Source organism: Topomyia yanbarensis, chromosome 2 (genome assembly GCF_030247195.1).
Source record: "Topomyia yanbarensis strain Yona2022 chromosome 2, ASM3024719v1, whole genome shotgun sequence".
In the NCBI taxonomy this organism is placed as follows: Eukaryota; Metazoa; Arthropoda; class Insecta; order Diptera; family Culicidae; genus Topomyia; species Topomyia yanbarensis.
This window is the reverse complement of record NC_080671.1, coordinates 150,580,000-150,602,839: the sequence shown is the minus strand read 5'-3', so window position 1 is coordinate 150,602,839 and position 22,840 is coordinate 150,580,000. Positions and strand designations below refer to the sequence as shown.

At 38.7% G+C, this 22,840-nt stretch overlaps 1 protein-coding gene across 1 annotated transcript; it reads left to right on the top strand.

Annotated features, from left to right (window-relative positions):
- Window positions 1–58: 58 nt before the first annotated feature.
- LOC131681743 (thioredoxin domain-containing protein 11) lies at window positions 59–22,320 on the top strand. The gene is made up of 8 exons (XM_058962734.1): window positions 59–907; window positions 2,123–2,564; window positions 2,623–2,817; window positions 2,877–3,851; window positions 3,918–4,262; window positions 21,164–21,357; window positions 21,420–21,549; window positions 21,613–22,320. The coding sequence occupies exons 1-8, from the start codon at window positions 429–431 to the stop codon at window positions 21,859–21,861; spliced, it is 3,009 nt and encodes a 1,002-aa protein (XP_058818717.1). The 5' UTR covers window positions 59–428; the 3' UTR covers window positions 21,862–22,320.
- The last annotated feature ends 520 nt before the right edge of the window (window positions 22,321–22,840 follow it).

The window sequence follows — 22,840 nt, the reverse complement described above, 5'->3', positions numbered from 1 at the left end:
GTCGAACCGGTTCGATCAGCTGATTGGTTGTCATTTTTCTTTATTACTGCACTTTTTATTGAACACAAACTGGTTGTCTGTCATGTTGGAAAGTGTCAGAATATTTTTTCGTTCTTATATTATCAATTTAATAAGCTTATTTTATTAAATTAGTCATATTAATGGTAGCAATCAAATGCATTAGCTAATGCCAAAGCTCCTAGTGTGTGAAACAACTTTGTGTTAAACGTGTGTAGTGAGAGTAGCTGTTCCCAAGTAGAGTGCCAATAAATCGTAGGAAAAGATATGCTGTTTTGTTGATAAGTTACTGCTCCTTCATTGGCCGTTAACGGGTGTTTTGCACTGAGCTGGTAATGACGTGTTGTTTCTGGGTCGATCGTCAGCAAAAGAACAACAACGACATCGAATGAAAATAATAGCGGTTCCTTATGAGTACACTAATACCAGCCAGGAGGCAAAAAGCAGACGAGTTCAGTTGTACTTCCAAAGTAGCGGCCGGAGAGCAGAACAATATTCTTCGGAGAATCAGTTCCAGTATCAAGCCGTGGGAAAAACAAACCTACTCGTCGAGTTCACCAAAACCGCAATACGTTGGGAATGCTCCTTTGGAAAATTCAGAAGCAGGAAACACGTCGTCTGAGTTGACGAAAATTATTGGTACTGATGACGATAGTAAATGTTTCAGTCAACATGAAAATGCAACAGACGACGTGGAACAAATCCCTTCGAGTGATATTGTTGTAAAGTATCATTACGATAGTGGAGCAAACCAGAATAGTACCGGTGGTAGTATCGACAACAACCTAAATCGAAGGCATAGTCGAATCAGTATGATTATTATCTACGGCCGGGAAGCATTGTGTATTCTGGCGCTAATACTAACGACTTACGCGTCTATACAGAATAGGTAAGAGAAAGGGACCGGACCGATACTATGGTTCTATTAGGCTAAGGGATGTAGAGTATTAGCTTGATAAAAGAAAACCGTTTTTGAAGTTGATAAACCAGACATTAAATTTTATTTTATCTGCATTTGGCAAAAATGCATACTAAAACGTTTTGCGTAAACCGCGGGCGGCAAAAGAAACTTATGGGATTTTTGATTGATTGACACCGGTGTAGTGGATTGCACTAGTTTTGCACTTTCTAGCAGAAGTGTCAATGAAACATACCCAGTTTACTGCACTTCTGCTAGAAAGTGCAAACACGGTGCAGTTTCAGTGCACTCCACTACACCGGCGTCAATCAATCGAAAACCCCATTAATGGTAATTCATTAGCTTACGACACTCTGTTGGTTACAATTGTATACTTTATGTCAGTCAAAATTACTTGATAACATTAAATTGTTTTTGAATAATGTGCTCTGGCAAACATATGAATTTTGAATTTTGGACACTCGTAAAATTATTTGTTTAAGGTTCAAGTTACCTTTTTTAAGCATGTGTTAGAATTGAACGCTTGGTAGTGTGCGTAGGAAAATTTGTGTTCAGCTTTCCCACCGGATTATCCATTTAAACCTTTTTAAAACTCTAAAAGAAGAATATCAGTCGATTTATTAGATCATCACGATTCAATTCATGCAAAATACCTGCTGGAAAAACCATCGGCTTAGCTAAATGGTGCTTTTGAAAAAGTGGCTGTGGTTTTTTCATTGCGCAGTTGTGTTGCGTACCCCAGCTCGGTGTGGTAGTGTGATAAAAAATCACAGCCACTTTTTCAAAAGCACCATCCAGCTAAGCCGATGGTTTTTCCAGCAGGTATTTTGCATGAATTGAATCGTGATGACCTAATAAATCGACTGATATTCTTCTTTTAGAGTTTTGAAAAGGTTTAAATGGATAATCTGGTGGCAAAGCTGAACACAATTTTTCTTACGCATACTACCAAGCCTTGAGGTAACTTGAGCCTTAAATATATCTCAACTTTTTTGTCGCATCGTTTCCAAAGCATGTAGCAATCTTAAAGTCACATCTTGCATGGAGTAAAATAATAAGTGAATTATAGCACATTTTACATGGTGTTACATCGGTGTAGTTCCAAAAAAGATAAACTGGCTACAGATACTATACCGCTCAAAAACGAAAATGACATGAGATATTCAATTATTTGTCTACTTACAGTCACCCCAGAATATCTAAAGCACCACCTCCTACGCCTTTCTTCTCACGTGGCTCCTTAATCCACGATTGGCCTTCGGGTGCACTGGGTCCCACGCAAACACGTGTCTCCCAATCGGAGCTATCGTTCGTGTTCTACTATGCACCATGGTGCGCTGAAAGTCAGCATGCTCGATCGGTCTACGAACACGTCTCGCGGTTGTACTATCGGGAAGCTCACTTTGCCGCTATCAATTGCTGGCAGCCGGGAGGTGAGTGCCGTTTGCAGTACTCGAAGGTACAGTCTTGGCCGGTACTGATGGCCTATCAACCGAACGGGCTAGCCGTACAGTACCACCAGGCTTGGACTGATGCGGCACTAGGGCGGTTTGTGCAATCGCTTATCACGCCCATCCAGCGGCTAACTGGTCCCGGTGATCTAATGAGTTTTATGTCCGGGAAGGATGTATGTTCGCGATGCACTACTCCCTGTATTATGTTTAATCAACACTGAATTTTTTCAGGCGGTTGTGGTAGCGTTTTTGGAAATGAATGAAAACGCCAAACAGTACAGTCGATTCTATCAAACGTCAATGAAATGGCTGGAAAAAGATCCGTTTCAAGAAGTAGCGTTCGGAGTTGTCACAGGAGAGTCTTCCATTGCGTTTGGGGTAGATGAAGTACCAGCGATTCGGCTACATCTCTGGAATGAGACAATCGTGAGCAAATCGGTTTTTATTTTGAGGCCATTAATTATTCATCATCATTTATTCGACAGGAATTCACTGGAAATAATTCATGGACTACGCAGGAACTTACCGCTTGGATCAATAAACATATCCAGGTTGTTTCAATGTGGATTGCTCCTCCTGGTGCCACCAAATCATCTTCCTTGGCACCATATTTCAATCAGGGTCCAGTGCTGTTTTATTTCACCCCACGCTCTTTGTACGGCAGTACTTCGGATGCATATATGTTGCTACGTCAGCTGGGAATGCAATATTATAATTGTCGCGGCGATCTTTGGGTCGAAGAAATGGCGAAAAGATATATTGCCGAACAGCGGCGCATCAACGGGGAAACTTATGTCCAGTCGAGAAAAGAGTGTGAGATAATGCTTAGGCGACATCGCTCGCAGGAGAACAAGGAAACCAATGAAGGGAAAAATGGGTGCAGGACTGCCAGCAAGTCAACAATTGCGGTTTCTTTTGTGAATGTTTTGAACTCGTCAAAGTTTACTGAAGGACGACAAAAGGGTCGTTCGCTCGGTGGGGGCCCGAATGATTTTTGCGAAGTTGAACGGCCAAAGTGTGATGAACGATATTACGAATGCAGCATTGGTGCGGAAGAATCGGTAGATATAACTGACGAAAGTTGTACAAATGGAAAGCGGAGGCATTCGAGCTTTTTAGTTTCACAGAATCATGATGCACAGGAGAAAAAGCATGAGACTTCCATGTTGGACTCCGATCAGGATTATCGCGGGTCGAAACTCCTCCGAAAAGAATACCTTCGCAGGCAATGTGAACTTCAGCAGATGAGTGAGCTGGACAATAACGATATTTTCTTCCAAGAGCCCATCACACAGGATGATAGCTATCTAGATTTAATCAGAGGAATATCATGCAAGTATAACAAAACTTTGACCTTTTTGGGGATGGATAGCGCATTGTATCATGCATTTGCCGAAAGACTAGGTGTGGACGTTCTAAATCAACCAAACAGATCGGTGGTAATGATTGTAGACCATGAGGTAGGTATTCATATTTAAGATTTGAATGTCGCAATAATAACTGCTAAAAAATTTATCACAAAATAGGATGAATCAACGTATCTGCTAAGAGAGGAGATCAGTTTGGCTTCGATAGCCAAATTTGTGCATGATTTTTACAATCGAACGTACCCACGTTTTTTGAGGTCAAATAACGTGTCCTTCAGAAACACTCACTCCTTCAATACGACCGAAATACGCAGGGAAAGCAAAAGGACAGCTAGAGAAAAAAATGTTTCGTCTAATAACGCTGATATCAAGCAGCAAAATGTGACACACGAAAGAACAAACAGAGTATCTCAAGGTGCAACTGGCAAACAATTATTCCAGCATCACTTAATGCGAGAGATCAATTCTCATAATTTTTATCCTGCTGTAATTAACTCAAATAAGGTAAGTTGTGAGACCAATTGTTTCCTTATTTATATTAAAGGGGGGTATAGTATGGGGTTCAGCGTGAAAAAAGCACTTTTTTGTGAATATTTTAGAACTTTGCGTAAAGCGAATTGATCAAAACTTACGTACATTATAGTGTATAATTTCAATAACATTCTGTAATTTTTCTATGGGGCCGTACACAAATGACGTAGCTTTTTTTTTAGCGATTTTTGACCCCTCCCTCCCCCCTCGTAGCATTTGGTCACAAAATTCTAACCTCCCCCTCGTAAATAACGTAGCATTTACCTACCACCTCCCCCTCGTCCCATGCAAAGCACCCGGGTGATGAAAAAAATTACATGTTTTTCAAATATTTTAAATACATGTCTTTTCAAAATGTTTGACGACTTTTATCAACATTTTCATTATAAAAGCAAATTACGTGCAAAATAAGCCCATTTCATCACAAATATAGTGTTGATAGTTTTGTTTTGAATTTTATATGTCAAGGGGAGCATGAAGAGAAGTTCTCTCAATCCTGTAGCTGCCAATGATTCTAAGAAGCATACATTCATCTAAATTATTAAATTTAGTTTGGTTGATTCCGAAGTGAAAATTTAATTCAGCTTCCAAACTAAGTCTACTAGTTAGCAACATTAGCTAACTAATGTAGCAAATTAAATCCGCATACAAAATCTTTTCGTATTTTTGCGAACTTGAAATTGAAATTCTGCGAATCGTAAAATTTACCTCATGAAAAACCGCATCAAAAGTAATTTGTTTGAATTTAAATTCATTTCTCTTGGGAATGGAGGATCATTAAATTGTTTTCTCTAAACAATGGGTTTTAAACATAATGCTACGTCGCACAACTTCTGACCCTACCCTCCCCCTCGTCACACTTCGTCACAAATTTGGTATACCCTCCCGACGCGACCCCCCAAAATGCTACGTCATTTATGCATGGCCCCTATGCAAAAATATCGACAAACCGCTCGAAGCTTTTTGTAGAACGTCTCTGGAAAAAAACATGATTTGCGGTGTTACCTGCCATTCAAAAATTACTTAACCGATTCCTTTAAAACTTCGAATGCACATTCTATGTAAACAATATCTAACCCGTACGTTGAGTTTTTGAGATAAATCTTCAATTGAGGAGGCTTTTTACTTACTTTTACTGTTATACATATTGTTATTATTGTTATTATATTATTGATCACCGTATCATAACGAAAATCATCATATAAGGCATGTAATTAGAGCCGGGGTGAGCATCGACCGTCTCGCTCGTGCGATGTATGTAAAAGTGTACCTAACATTGCAAAGGGATGAATATGTGGGTGAAAGGAGAACAGTGAGTGTAGTTATGTAAGGCATGCAAACTAGCCAGTCTTGGATATCACATACACTTAGAGCAACATCAGATGTTGCTTCAAGCTGTTCTCACCGCCTATTCGGCAGTTTTCACGCCGCCAACCGAGTTACGGCTTGGTAAGGCCAAACTGGTGTCAATTAAAGTTGTCTGACGTATTCTTGGTGGTCACATCATTAGCGTTTCTGCATAAGAATGAACAGACATCCTTAGTTGATTATAGGTTTAGGGATTATGTTTAATGCGATAAATAATGTCTTTTTCGCTTCAGATAGTTGATATTCGAAACAGTAGAACTCGCCAGTTTGTCTTCATATCTCACCCTGAGCAGAAGCTAAAAATCGTCCCGCACAAGTGAAACAGCCAATTCTACCTACAAGCCGATCGGTGCCCATCGCACAAGCAGTCCTTATCATATCAGTGCACAAACAATATTGTATTGTTTCCCCCGGCAGTGAAGTGAAATGAGTTTGCCAAATGAAACAAAAGTACCCGTGCTACTGGATAACACGATTTCGATCAACTTTAATAAAACTCGTGTTAGACCCACAGTTCAGGAAGTGGAGCAATTAGTTAAAGTTAAAATTGAGCTTAATCTAGTTGAAGTTATGTACATTCAGCTACATCACGTTAAAAACTGTGTTTTGTTCACGTTTAGAAGTTTAGCACAGGCAGAAAACTTCATTGAAAAGAACAACATGCAACACGAGGTCGAATTTAATAACACCAGAATCAAGATCCCGGTGCTTATGGAAAACGACATGGTGGACGTGCGTATCCATGATTTGGCCCAGCGCACTAAGAAAGATTACATCAAACAAATCATGTCGCAATATGGAGAAGTAGAATCTATTACGAATGACACCTGGAGAAATTTTTTCACCGATATTCCCAACGGCGTTCGTATTATGAGGATGCGAGTGACTAAACCAATACCTTCTTACATGACTATCGAATGCAAATCTCCGAAGGATGGAGTGACCTATAAGCAAACAATGCTAATCACATATCCCGGGTAGATACCAACATGCCAATTCTGTAACCATACAGCTCACTACGGAAAAACATGCGTCGAAGCAACTAGTCAAAAGTCGTCTACTACCGCCAACTCTAACAAGCAGCCACCGACACCTTCAGATAAACCAAAAACAACGATCCAATTAACCAATAATGGACGTATAACGACCACGACAACCGCTCCCAAACCAACGACTAGCATCACCAATAAAGAAGAAAATGCCGATGAAGACGGATTTACAACAGCGACCCGTAAGAACAAGAAACAAATAAGAACCTCTGATCGTGAACAGCAAGAAAGCAGTACCGATGATGACATGGACGGGAACGAGAACGCGAGAGAAGGCATTTTATTTTCTTATTTTTACTTATTGTAAAAGATTGAAAGACCCACGACTCAGTTGTGCTAACGCCTTGAGCCGTTTCAAATAAATCTTTAGATTAAAAAAAACTCCTTGATCGTCTCATATACGTGTTCCGACGGAAATTTAGTATTCGATGTAAGAGATCTCTTCTATGAGACGGTCGACCGACGGCGTCGAAATGCCGGAAGAGATGAGCAGCGGTAAGCGAGTTTTACAAGAGGGAATGAGACACTTGTTACTACCATTGAAATGAAATCTGTAAGTAGCACTAACAAACATCTTATTTCAGGAATAGTACAAGATGGCACTGGGCCAGTGGCCCTCGACTGGAATGGTTCATTCTCATTGGTTTGGAAGTCTTCTTTGTTGGATGGTAGATATGTGCTGTTACTTGAAAGTTGCTCAATTCGCTTGATTGGGGGACATGTTGACCCTGCTAGTGGTTGACTCTTTTGACCTTGGGTATGGGGCTAGTTCAGGAAAGGAGTTCAGGACTGACACCTAAGAGATAGTTAATTATTCAAGACTTGATTACACCCAGCCTTTCTCACACGGGGATACGTACCGCATAGAAAAAAACCCTCCCTAGTCTAGTCTAGTCTAGTCTACACATACACAGCCAATACATGTAGGGATCCTGAAAAATTGCAGACGCTCGAATATGACACAAGCATTAAAGTGGCCAGGCCAACTGTGCAGCGTACAAAATAAAGATGATTCAAAATTATACGGCAATCAAATTATTCATTCAATGAATAATTTCATCAACGGACTATTTTAAACCTTGAATAAGGGAGAAACGTGGACAACCGTACACAACCGTTTCAATTTCATGGGGGTTTGATAAATCGTTGGGAGTGACTTTCAGGAATCAGGAATTTTCAATATTTTCACTCATTTAATCACCTAATGAAAAGTGATTCTAACTTCAATCCAGCGAGTTTTGATTTAATCACTATTTTGTTGGCATACTATTGGTAGGCATGACTTTTGAGAGAAATACTTGTTACCATTTCCTTTACGATTTCCACGCGGACTCACACTTTAACTACGGTTTACGGTACACTTCAACACGAGCATTTCAGTTTGTCTTCACATCTCGCCCTGAGCAGAAGCAAAAAATCGTCCCGCGCAAGTGAAACAGTCAATTCTACCTAAAAATCAATCGGTGCCTATCACACAAGCAGTCCATATAACAATAGCCTATACCTACTGTGCGATTTAGTGATGAGTGACGGTACCCAGCAAAAAGCAACCCAGATACGGCCGAACTGTGTTGCTGTTGATTTTTCAAAATGCCCCGTAAGACCAGCCATTCGGGAAGTGAAACAGTTATTAAAAGTGCAGATGAAACTCAATCTGGCTGAAGTGAAAACCCTACAAATGCATCATATCAAACATTGCGTGCTGATTTCATTCAACAACATTAACCAAGCTGAGTCATTCGCCTCGCGAAACAACATGCAGCACACCGCCGAATGCGGCAATGTTAAATATAGCATTCCCGTATACATCGAGAACGGCGCAGTAGAAGTTCGTGTCCATGATTTGGCTGCGCGTACCCCTGACGGCGCGATTAAAAAATGCTTGCAAAAATACGGAGAAGTAGACTTCGTTACACATGAGACTTGGAGGAATTTTTTCCCGGGCATCCCTAACGGTGTTCGTGTGGTGAGAATGCGTGTGACCAAGCCAATTCCCTCATACATAACCGTCACAGCGTTAGGAAGTGACGATGTTCTCATTCATCAAACATCACTAGTCACGTACCCAGGGCAAATTCCTACGTGCCAGTTCTGCACGAAGAAGCTGCACCTCGGAAAACCTTGCGTAGAAACTGTTAAGGAAAACTTAACCAATCCAACTGAAATCAGCCCAGAACCATCTTACGCTAAACCACTAACTGCTGCAAAACCAACATCTTCGGATCAAGCACCAACAACCAGCAACAACAACAACGAAACGAATGCCGAAAAATACGAACATACAATGACGACTGATAAGAGTAAGACACAAACTGGAACATCTGACCGCGAGCAGCAGGAAAGTAGTACGGATGAGGACATGGACATGAACGACAACGCAAAAGAAGACAAACGGATCGAACCTCAAATGGCAGTGGACAACACTGGCAATATTTCGCCCCCTAGAAAAAGGATCTCAACACGCAGCAGAAAGCTGCGTCTAAACGAGACAAAAAACTTAACATAGCTGTTTTTTTATTTATTGTAAAAAACGAACAATCGGCCTCGTTGAGCTACCGCATTTGGGCCTAAATAAATTTAATAATTATAAAAAAAAACACGAGCATTTGGGTCGTTTTCTGCGGTCTCCAGGAGAATTTCACTTAGTGGACTTTCTTCCCTCAATACGTGGTCTCTGGACAAATTTATAAAAACAAACTAGCGGACTAAATTAACTCAAGGACATCACATCATTATAGAAAACAGCTTAATTAGACAGACCTTACATTTATTCAAACAGAAAACAAAAATACTTGCGCATAGTAAATTTTTTTCACTTCTCGATGTACAGAAACTCGTTGCGGCCGGGACGAACGTTGGTCGACTTACTGCTTCAGGGGCTTCCGGGGACTATGGCGACGATCAGGAACAACTTTCAGACCGGGTACTCCCGTCGGTCGTGGATCCAGTTTGGACGAGGTCTTGGCCGTGTAACGTTTGGCCTACGTTTATATTATGGTCCGGGAATGGTGCACTGTCGCGAGCTACTTCGCGCTTTTTTGTCAACAACTAGCTTGGCATCATTGGACCAACAGTGCACTCGCGTCGCTTGTGGTTGTTTTTCTGGCCTTTGCCAGCGGAACACTACACTTTGACCCACTTTTGCTTGATTTGGCCAGTAACAAATGTCCGTATTGGGTTTCTGGCGGATCGCGGATGTTTCACTGTACCGAGCAGAACGGGTGGAACGCACTATCCCAATCGGGTGAAGGGATTTCACTCCTCGGACCTGATTTAACTAATTGATCCCGTTTTCGGCGCGGGAAGCCCTTTTTAATTTCCCCGTGCCCCCGGAAACCATCTCCACTCGCAATCGATGACCTCTTCTCGTATATCGCGTAGCAAAAGCAAAACCTTATTCACAAACATGTATGGGTTGGTGCCCCGATAAAAAGTTTATTTGAATTTTTAGATCGGATTGGTTTCATGCATAAACTTTACATTGTATAATTTTCACAAAATAAACAAATGAACAAAAAATGTAAATAAACTATCTGACATATAATATAAATAATTGAGTAAACAAATAGTGTAAAGAAATCAATATGGAATAAATAAATAAATAACAGGGAAATAAATAAATAACAAGCAAATGAACAAGCAAATAAATAAATAAATAAATAAATAAATAAATAAATAAATAAATAAATAAATAAATAAAAATAAATAAATAAATAAAAAAAATAAATATATACATCAATAAATAAATAAATAAATAAATAAATAAATGAATAAATACTGACGGGCACCAACCGAAGACTACTAAACATGAAATAAACATCCTTCAAACATGTAAACATGGAAGCTATGACATTTATTTCACATTTAGACATTTACTGACAATATTTACAAATATAACAAAATTTCTAGGGGTCTATATTAAGCTGGCCCAGTGACCACGGATTTATTGTGACCAACGAAACACAGGTCACATACTACAGAAGCACGTAGTCAAGTTCACGTCAAATTTTGGGAAGGATTAAATATCAATAAATATAAAGTAATATTTGCATAATAAAATAATCAGAACGAGCTCACCGCTAATAAATCTGGACTAAGAAAATCCTACTTCAAAGAGACATTTTCCTTGTTTCGATTCCTAAGGCAGTTTTGGTGTATGTCACCCCTTTCATTTTGGCGGCAACTACTGAGATGCTTTGGAAGGGACCATGTCCGGCGACGAAACACCAGAGCCGGCATATCTGTTGGAGCCTACAAAAGCCAGCATAGTGTTTAATAGTGCCATCACCATTGCTCCTGCTGTTGTGTCGGCGTCGATTGTGACTGGATGCTCCGTGCCAATGAAGACTTTGAAGACGATATGGTAGCTACAAACTGCCACTACTGCTGCTGTGTGGGAGCTCTCCGGTGAAACGCCACTATCAGTGTTGCACACTGTAATCGCATCGGGTCTAAGGGTGGCCCTGGGCCAGTCACTCTTTCCTCTTCTGTTGCCCATAAGGTGGCAGCAGAACCTGCCACTATCACTGATAAGTTATCGAAGGATCTCGAGGATTCACACACAGGCGACGTGACCACTGTGCTCCGGTGGTTATTCCCTGGCTAGTATAGCTCCATGCACCACTTTTAAAACTATCCTGCATTTATTCGACGGAAATTTTTGCTCGTGAAAAAACGCGACAGTTGAAAACTCACGTCCATCTCTTACCAGAGCTTACTCGGATCCCGTACCGCATAGAAAAAAAACCCACAGCAAAAAACATTCTTTTTTGCACGGATTTCGCAATTAACACAGTTTTTGCAATAAATATTCTGAGTTCTTTTGAATGCAAAAGATGTTCGGAAAGATGGAAGAGACGGGTCTGGACTCCTTATGACCCGCACCTCAACAATAAGGGTATTTTCGGAATGGTCTTGACGAGTAAGTGCCGGAAATTGATTTTTGACACCATTTTGAAATCCAAGATGGCGACTTCGAAGGTTTAGCAAAATTTGCTATAAACCAATCAATATAGATATTTTCGGAATGGTCTTGACGAATAGGTGCCAGAAATTAATATTTGGCACCATTTTAAAATCCAAGATGGCGACTTCCGTTTTTTCCAAAATTTGCTATAACCTAATCAATATGGGTAATTTCGGAATAATCTTGATGAGTAGGTGCCAGAAATTAATATTTGGCACCATTTTGAAATTCAAGATGGCGACTTCCGGTTTAGCGAAATGCGCCATAACCCAATCAATATGGATATTTTCGAAATGGTCTTGAGGAGTAGGTGCCATAAATTGAATCTTTAACGCCATTTTGAAATCGAAGAAGGCGGTTTAGCGGTTTAGCGAAATTCGCTGCATTGAAAAAAAACCAAACGCACACATCTACTATTGTTATCACGCGCACACATACCTTCTATGTGTCAACTGTATAAACTATGTATGCGCACTAGAGTGACAGGAAAAAAATGACCCCTATTGGCCCACCCCTGAGTCGATTCCTAGTCCTACCAGGAGTACTTGTTTAAAATTTGAAGCGAATCGGACAAGTCTAGCTACCGGACCAACGTGTCTGAAGTTTGTATGAGATTTTTCGACAATTTACATGGAGAAAACCCACTAACTCGCATTTTTGCCGCTAGATGGCACTGTATGCATCGTATTATCACTGACTACTAATGAGCTAAATCTAACGGTTATTTCACAAAAATGTATATTTCGTGGGAATCGAGTACTGATACACAACCAAGCACAACTAGGCCCCATAGAAAACTGACTCAGACATCACTTCGTTAAAAGTTTAATAACTTCTTTTAACAAAGCCGGATTGACAAGCAGTCTTCGACAAAGTTGTAGACAATTAAATTATCTTTCTTATTTTCACTTACAGTGATAATACGATGCATACAGTGCCATCTAACGGCAAAAACGCGAATTAGTGGGTTTTCTCCATGTAAATTGTCGAAAAATCCCATACAAACTTCAGGAGCGTTGGTCCGGTAGCTAGACTTGTCCGATTTTCTTCAAATTTGGTGCAAGTACTCCTGGTGGCACTAGTAATTGAATCAGGGGTGGGCCGACTGAGTTTTCAAAAATTCATTATTTTTCTGGGCAGTCTAATGCGCACACATAAGTTATATGTGCGAATTGTTGTAGAATCAGGTTTTGTGTGCCTTATAGTTATGAAATGTGAATGTAAGATTAATAATATGTCTTGTAAATACACACATTAGGTTTATGTGACAGCAAATAGTGTCTATCTGCCTCCGCTAACTGCAAAAATCTATGTGTAAAATCAATAGGCATAACGTTTACTTTGTTTTGAGTGTGTAACCCAATCAATATGGGTATTTTTGGAAGTTGAAGTTGTAGTACAGTAATACCTCGATATAAAGCAACACAATTTTTTTCGTTACTTTTTATCGAGTTACGTTATAACCAAGCAAAAAAATTCTCGATCAATCCAATATTGTACATTGTAACTAGAAAATATATTTCTAGACATCTAGTTGGTATAGTGGATTTTTCTTATTGAATTTTCCTCAAATTTACTTGATATGTTCCCAAAGCAATAATATCAACCGCTTTTAGTCAATTTTCTTCAATAACTCTGTATTTTGAAATCAGCAGTATTTGTAATTTTGAAATCTGCGCAATGGAAACGTACTTCTAATACAGTTGCACTTTATCACTTTGTATTTTAATAGTTTACCGTTGGACGCTTGCAATAACTTTTATTTTGGCCTATCTTAACATTAAACCTACATAACCTTTGATGATGTTAGCAATTAAAGATAATCATTTAAACTCTTCAATGAAGTTGGGCATAGCACATGATGCTGCAATTTTGTGGAATCCTAGATGTCAGTTATAGTGATTGAATTGATTGAATATTAAATTGTGAACTCAAAGGCTAAGATGTTTTATCAAACTTTGTCGAAGATCTCGAATCTCATGAACGTAAGATCGGTGAGCTATCGATTTTATCTTGCTAGATCGCGTATATAGATTAGTGTGCGTCAATATTATTTTTGTTTATGGGAACTATCGTCCCAATCATGCATTGATCAGAAAAATGACGATCGGCGACAAGTTTAATTTTTTTTTCGAAACACTGCTAATTCAAATGGTAATTTGCTTCACATACCACATGTCAAGTATGAGCTTTTCCGATAGATCTAGTTCACTCACAAGAGTTTTCAAATTTCTGTAAAAATTTCAAAATTCAATAAAAAATCTCACTAATTCTCTATATCTCAAAACTTAGGGCCGCGTAGATTATTTCGTTACGTACAGCTATGTTGAAGGTTGCATATTAATTGGAGGTTACCAGCCAAATTAATTGTCACACCTCCACAATATGGTTATTTTCGAAATGGACTTGACGAGTAGGTGCCAGAAATTGATTTTTGACGCCTTTTTGAAATCTAAGATGGCAACTTCCGGTTTAGCGAAATTCGCTATAACCCGATCAATTTTTTACAAAAATCAATACATTTTGAGCGGAATGTCAAAATTTATCCTCTTCCATTCCAATTAATGTCTTCCATTCAATTCCGCTATAATATATATATATATATATATATATATATATATATATATATATATATATATATATATATATATATATATATATATATATATATATATATATATATATATATATATATATATATATATATATATATATATATTAATTATATATAATTTGTTTATGTTGTAACGGCATGGGATTCGAAGGTATGAAATATCGTCGTCGGGAAACTCTAAGCTTGCTCGTATAACCCTATTCCACGCTTTTTTAAACTTCCTTCCTTCAGCTCCTTGCTCTTCTTTGAGTACTATGGCTCTTAATATAAAAAAATATTTCGCACCTTCCAGTCCCTTGCTAACTAAATGTCGTTACCACATAAAAAATGAAAAATTGACTCACTCTTAGCCGTTAGTCGTTAAAAAAATTAAAAAAAATATAGTTAATATTATGTTATAGTGGAATTAAACGGAAGACATATGTCTTAAGAGGATTAATTGTGACATTCCACCGCTCAAAATGTATTGATTTTTGTAAAAAATTGATCGGGTAATAGCGAATTTCGCTAAACCGGAAGTTGCCATCTTAGATTTCAAAAAGGCGTCAAAAATCAATTTCTGGCACCTACTCGTCAAGTCCATTCCGAAAATAACCATATTGTGGAGGTGTGAGCCATAAGGAGTCTTCCAGACCCGTCTTTTCCCTCTTTCCGAAAATCTTTAAAGCCTTTTACATTCAAAAGGACTCAGAATATTTTTTTGCAAAGCCGTGTTAATTATGAAATCCGCGCAAAAAAACTGCCAAAATTCTTCTTACTTCTTTGCATTTTAAAGGACAGATTTTTTTTTCAGAAAAAAGTCTCAGTCTTTTGCATTAAAAAGGAATATTTTTGCAAAAACCGCGTGAATTGAAAAATCCGCGTAAAAACCGCGTTAATTGGAAAATCCGTGTAATAAAACCGCGTTAATTGGAAAATCCGTGTAATAAAAACTCGTAAATAATCTCGCAAAAAACTGCGCAAAAAAACCTGAGTGTATTTAACTCGACTCAGCAGCCCTTTCGGGTCGGTGTGCTCTGTTGGAATTGAACCAGGCGGACAATCGGTTCGAGCAAACTTTATGGGGAATTCCTCCACGATATTAAACAAGCAAAATAAGTAGTGTTTAAACATGATAATGCAATCTGATACGACAACCATTTAAACACTCATTAATACACACTAGAACAGAAAGAATAACTGGTAGAACAGCTGGAGGAAATTTAGTATTCGGGGACATTACGGTTTACAGTGCTCTCTGATTTACTTAATAGTAGATTGATCCGCTTCAGACCTAGGGGACCCAAGAGGAGATCAGGTGGAAGACAGAAGCGGAACCACAGATGACTTAGCACGCATAATTAGGAGCAGGATACCTTGGACTAGACAAAATAGAGGACTTGACGTTACACAGCTCGAGACAAACAGGCGCAAAATTTAGTCCTCCTCCCGAGGACCGGTGTTTACTTGGCAGACAGTTGCTAATTCGTCTGATTTTGCAAATTTTGTTTCGCGGGAGGTTATTTCCTTTAAAAGAGGTATAAATTGTAATTTTCTGATTGATTCGCCATATTTTCCTATAGAACCAATTTCAAAAATTTCAAGCGAAGTGGGCGGGAGTCTAGAATTGTCCAAATTGGAGCTTTCTTAGACATTTGTCACAATATGAGGGGGGGGGGGGGGGGCTTTCAGAACTCAAAAAAAATTGCAATGCCCTGGTGTATAAATAATACATGGAAAAAACTTTTTTCTATAAACCGCTGCTGGCCAGTGGGAGATAGGAGGGTTAGCACACACACACATTGCAAACATCATCAAGCATATCGCGTGCATCGTTGTTACAGAACCTCTAACAGACAATTGTTTTTGGATGGTTATTGCATTAGGCCTCGATAGTGGCGCAGCGAGGAGACCGAGAGGGTTTATGGGCCTTTTTTATGTTTCGTGTTTTTTCATACTCTGCGCCTGCCCATACTAACGCTTAACTTGACTTTTGCGGTGGGCTATGTTTGATAACATTGTTCCACAGTTTGATAGCAGTGCTGGTGGCTCACAGTGGGGGTCACTGTGTATCCATTTATAGGTCGACTTCGTCATCGTGCACAGGCTAATTAAATTAATTTAATAATTAAATTAAAATAATAATTAAATTCATTCCAGTTGGTCTGGGTTCAATCCCAACCGAGGTAGTTGAGGTTTTTCTGAGGTGAAAAAATCTGTGGTCACGTCTTCCTTCGGAAGGGAAGTAAAGCCGTTGGTCCCCGGTCCATGAGTTGAAGGCTCGATATCTCGTCCAGATAGTGGAGTCACCTCTCTGACGTCGATAAAGAAGAAGTAGATCCAACTCTTATACTTACTAACAAATATCCTCCTCCCGTGATACTTGTGGAGTGCGCAGTAGGTATATACGGCCTCTAGCAAAAGCAAGTATCGGACTAACAATTCCTTCCCTTTCCTTCCGCGATCTACGTTCGGGCCTGGCCGGCACCGGTATTGATCAATAAACACTTTAGGATTACCAGGAGTTGCACATTGAAAGATGTTTCGCTACTCCCAAGCATAATTATCTATTGATTCCCTGTGATACTTCAGCTAGTCCAGATCGATAACGGAGTAGCTGCCAGGGGTGGTCGTACAAGCTCAAGCTCAAGCTCATAAGTAGAAACCTTATTAGTTGTCGTGTGTAATAATTGTAGTTCTTAGTACTAGTGTTCAATTGCTGTGTGCTAGTCTATCTATGTCTATCTGTGTATGTTTCGTCTGAGTATTTGTGACAATTGGGTCAGGGAAGAACTGGCGTATATGATAGAATAATGGCTAATACTTCCGGTGTTCAATTTGTGTATTCGATTCTAGTTGGATTGGAAAATTAAAGTATAATTAATTTATCGACGCACGTCAATAACCTGCTCACAAACGCGATTATGCAATTGCAATCATCTACACATAATTACGCCCGCGATTCCGCCAAAATTATAACATCCGGTAGTTAAGTAAACGTTGTAGCACGTTCGGAAGTCTAGCCTCGGTCCTAGTAGTCTAGACTCATGCCTTCAGTTGGACCAATAAAAAATGACGCTCATATTCACTAGACAACATGTTCCATGGCGACATGACATTCTAGTGATATGGGGATACTGACTCTCTTCTGTACCATCTGTACCATACACTAAAAATGAAGCATCAGATTCACGGCCAACGCGCGATCATTCAAGAATACACGCCACATGTTTATAATATTGAAATTATACACGCGAAGTCATATACACGTGACTAACATAACATACATACAAATGCTTGAGCGACCATCCACGGTACCTACACCCGTGATCTCGCAAACCCGATAGCATCCGGGTGATAAAGTGAACGTCTCAGCGCTTATAAATTTTCAAACGCGGTCTCAAGTGTGAACCTACAAACTCCTGCGCTCGCGCGATCATGAATCGGTCACTTCCGGAAGTCTCTATCCTTAGTATCAGCAGACTAGATCCATGCCTTCAATTATACAAATTAAAAAAAGAAAGCTCTCATATCCGCTGGACAACACGTTCCATGGCGATATGACCGGGAATTCTAGTGACATGGAAGATGTCAATTTATTCTAGCATCTGAAACGTACACCGAAAATTAAGCATTAGATTCACGGTCCGCGCGCGATCATCCAAGAACACACACGATTAGGCGAATGGCATACGTTTATAAAATAGAATTCATACACGAGAAGCAACGTACACGTTAGAACACGCGACTTACATACGCACACGTGACCGACCACATTAACGTACAAACGCTTGAGCCCTGCGCGATGATATACGCGATCCCTACGCCAGAACATATCTGAACCGTACAATGAATTTCACATTCTGAATCACGGTCCGCTGCAATTGGCGTTAAACAGCGTTTTAGTGGGCGACGTTGCCTGTCTCGTCTGCAATTGTAGTGTGTGATTCTGAGGGAAAGCCCTTCCGAGAACCTAGCTCTACACTGCCCATAATCGCAAGTCAGTCCTATGTACTATGGGATTCTCTATCTACACGGAAAACCGATTCATCACAATTTCAATTAAAAAATTAGTTGAGTTTTTGGTTTCGTCTAGTTAATATTTGGGCGAACTAAGTTTTTGTTGAAAACAATAATCCAACGTTGTTGGTTTGATGCTGTCAGTTTCAGTCTGGACACGAACGTTTCAGCCTAGCACAAAACTTAAAGCTTGAAAAGCTTGCCTCAGCTTGTAACGCTTGTTTTAGTCCAGACACAATTGCATATGCCGTTACACTACCTTTTCAGCCAAGACACAAACGACTAGAATTCAACTAATCTCATTGTTGAATTAAACTGCATCATCGTTAAATACAACATAGGATATTTTAAACGTTTTGTTTCACCGACCGACGGATGAAGATATGGAATTAAATTGTTGAAATACTCCATATGCCAGTAATTCACACGTAAATGTAGTATAGAGTTATGTTTCTCATAATGTTATCTTTTTATAAACTGCACTCTTAAATGAGACGAAATAGCCAAAGGTATTTGAGGATTGTTGCTAATTGATTGATTTTTTTTATTCATTTCGTTTATTTGATAGGCACAACTAATTGATTGATGATTTCAATTTTAGATGAAAGTTATAATTTTAATTTCTATTATATTTAGTCAGCCTGCACTACAAAAAAACTTATTCCACATCTAGTTTGGAGTCTCAAAAGATGAAAAATAATTATCATATTGCATATTACATTTGTTAACAATTGAAATTTCACTATATAATCGACAAAATCCGAAATAGAATGATTTTGACAATTTTCGACAATACTTTCAACTTTCAGTATACTTGTATTGAAAAAAATGTCAATCAAAATCATTCGTTTATTGAAATGTTTTTAAATAAAATCTAGGTAAAGCCAAAATGAGGTCAGTTGAATTTCTGGTTTTTGTGTACTGGTTCAGCTAGTTGCGTCTGGGCTAAAACAAGCTTTCCAAGCTGAGACAACTACCTACCTGCATAACCGTCATGCCCAGCTTGTATGAACATAGTTGCTGTCGCTACCTTGATGTATTTCAGTAAGGTGTGCATCTTGGCTACTTTGCTGTCATTTCGTGTGATGTGCGTCTTGAATCAAAGTCAATAATAATTTTTAATAACTATTATTTGAGAATCTCGCAAAATTAAGAGAAAATTTAGTTACGTTTTTCATTTTTCTGTTGAAATCAACTAACTAGGTAAACAAAAATTTGTTTTGTTATTTTCTTCATCGAATGGTTTTCAGTGTACATAGGACTGACTTGCGATTATAGGCAATACAGCTCCAGTACGACAACTCTCGAAAAAAAACATTGCAACGGGATGAATATCGCATGAAGAAAACGTATTTGTTTTGGAAATTGTTTAAAAGATAATAGTTAACATTTGTTAAACATTTTTTCGACATTTTGTAGACTAAACATTTCTCTAACCACCCTTTGAAGCTTCGTGTAATTCGAAATAAAACTTTAGCTATAACAAATATAACAATAAATAGATGTGTAAAATTTCAAATCACTGAAAATATAAATATTTTGAATATCGGCAAAATATTTATATTAGTGATGTTGTACCGCCAACTCCTATCAGCAGAAGGCAAATCATTCTTCACTTTTCCTTGCAATTATGTCCATATGAGTCTGCCTAGTACTAGTTTTTCGCTCTTAGTTTATAACTAATTCGCTTTAGTATACTTATCCGTCTTTCAGTTTCATTGTTTTCGTTTCTCCTAGTCCTAGATTTGCCGAAAATAGCCAACAAAATCGATACAGTAGAATCTTGCGGCACTTAAAACATAGTAACATAAAACATTTATTTCAAACTTGACCACATTGTGAAAAATGGAGGGGGCCCTTCAGAAATTTTTACTTGCAGTCAAACAATTTTGTACCCGAACTCCCCGCAAAACACTAAATACTACACCTTCTGAACTTGCATCCATGAGGCAAACAATATACGCATGACCACGGCTCACAGAAAGGAGGCTTGCTATTCCGCGAATTGACAGTTTTCGGTGACGTCAGAGAAATCGTTGAGATAAACAAACGGATTTCTCGAAAGTTGTTAATTGACAATATTTGAGCTCTTACGGTGGAAAAAATAGTGTGCAATGGATTTTTGACGTAAATTACGCCATAATTACACTAGACACAGTGGATAATCAGTGCATCTATGTGATTATTAGCGTAAATCGGGAATTTGGATGCATGTCATAGAAAACATATCCCACCGTAATTTTCTGATCATAGCAAAGGTTTTGGACATCCGCATAGCTTCCTTGTGATTTACCAGGTGCCGATCATTCGATAACAGCAAACAATATATGAATTTCATGTAATTGTTTTCGCCGACGATTTCTATGACGCGCTCTCGTCAAATGTTTACACTCTAACGAGCTAGCCCAGTATATGTAAGCCGTGCGCATGACCTTCTCAATATTCGATTAGTTCTTTTAGGTGCTCCATATTGACCGCTCTTTCTGAAATAAACTGGGAAATAATGGTTTTTCTACATCGCTTTGGAAATAATTTCTGAATAATAGCTTAGTGCTATGAGCTCAATGCAAAATTGATGCACATTTCTCCATCTCTGTGTAATTCCGTTCAGTACAATAGAAATTACCGGCGTTCAAAACTTTACACTCTTGTTTTTATCTGGAAAAGATATTAAATTTGATATGTTTCATATTCGCCTTTAAACAGAACGCACATGATTTTATTTGATTTTACTTTCAAGATTTTAAACGCAAATAAACCGATAGTTACTACAATGATTTTTGATTAGTTTGTTCAAAATTTCGGATCTTAAACTGAGAATAATTTTCTAAAGAATTGATTATATTGATAACATGGAGGTAATTATCCATCTTTACAGACTGTCATCGTTCATTTCTACTCAACTCAATGTGCCTTCTGCAGCGTGCTCTCCCAGCATCTACTAACCGTGTCGAGAATGCTTCGACATCAGCCACGACTGGAGTTTGTCCGCATCGATGGTGACAAGAACGATCTACAGTGGGAATACAGCATGGATGCATTCCCAACTCTGATAATTTTTCCTAGTCAACGGTAGTAGAGTCATTGCCCATACTGATAACAAAATAAATAACATTTTCTTTCTACGTTGCTAGAAAATCCGAGAGTCGCATGTTCTCTCGTGAGCTTCAGATGACAGTTCCAAACGTTCTGGGATTCATCCTAGCAAATTTGAGTCCTCCCGAACGAATTCACGCAAACTATCTGATTTGCGACGCCGTGCAGGTAATTTTCACAGCATCTAAATCAATCATTCATTTGTCGTCATATTTTTCGTTATTGTTCCAGCATTTGCCGTCCCGCGATGATTGTCTGCTCGCCATGAAACGAGAACTTGGCGATAGCATTTCTTTAAATCTTCGGCTATATCGACTGACTGCCAATCGTCCATCCAGGGCCGCTCAAGTTCTGCGCCGGCTACAGATTTTGCAAGAGTTCTATCTCAACACGCTAAGATGTCTTAGTCATTCCTGTGATTTTACCCTATTTAAAAACAGTGCTAAAACAATCCTAACCATGTGGAGGATTCCGGTGTAAAATAAACAATTAGTACATTTTAGGAAAAATAAACAGTTGCTTTTGTTCTCCTAACCGCTCATCGGCGCCTTTGAGATGTTGATATTATGCAACCATTATATTCTACGGTTTTATTCTGTTTCAGAATTTATTTGCTTAGTTACTTGTTCGTTTATTGCAACATTCGTTCCTTTAACTTTTTTAATCGCATTCAATTCATGTTTTGATTGGCCAAAATTGAATATCTCTGAGTAAATGATTGGAGTAAGGCCTTGATAACACAATAATAAAAATTGAAGAATAATTCGTAGAAATTGCATGCAAACTATTTTTGAAATCTTTTTTTTTTCTTATAGCCTTAGAGAGGAGCAAAATAAGTTTTAGGCTAAACCACAGATGTTATATTCAATAATTTATTGAGAACGCTAATTCGAAGAGAATTAACCGCTAATATATTTTCTTTTTGAGTTACAAATTGTAGTCGATTGCGTTATGTTTTTCGAAAGAATTCTTCAAATAGTCCCTTGTGGTTCAACTGAGAAAGCTTCGAAAAGCAGCCATCTTTGAAGTCGAGAAAAGCAGTTGCACAGTGGGACGAAATCAAAAAAGCCGGACATTAATTTTTGTGACGAAACTATTGGTTATAGCTAAGCTGACCAACTCTGACGCACAGTGTACGGATTTTTTCGTCAGAGTCAGAGTTACATACAAACTTGAGGCTCTTAACATCGAAAACAAATTTATTGCATATTCTGAAAGTCCATACTTTCTAAATTATCTGTGCGAATTTTCATCCAGATCTGAGCACTGGATTTCAAGCTACAGTCGTTCGCAGCGCTCTGGTTCCTTTCACGAATGGAGTTAACACAAAACTTTGAACGCGATTATCTCGGAATGGCGTTTCTTGAAAAGGACCGTTACGGTGAACGTGATATCTCGAAAACTGCTCAACCGATTTTTATAAATTCATATTTACATTCTCGTGTACTTGAATGGTTCG

Bases quoted from the DNA above. Each gene is read 5' to 3' on its own strand.
- LOC131681743 (XM_058962734.1), top strand. From the start codon at position 429: ATGAGTACACTAATACCAGCCAGGAGGCAAAAAGCAGACGAGTTCAGT. The intron at 4,263-21,163 runs GTAAGTTGTGAG...CCATCTTTACAG, and splicing joins CTGTAATTAACTCAAATAAG to ACTGTCATCGTTCATTTCTA. The intron at 21,550-21,612 runs GTAATTTTCACA...TTATTGTTCCAG, and splicing joins TGATTTGCGACGCCGTGCAG to CATTTGCCGTCCCGCGATGA.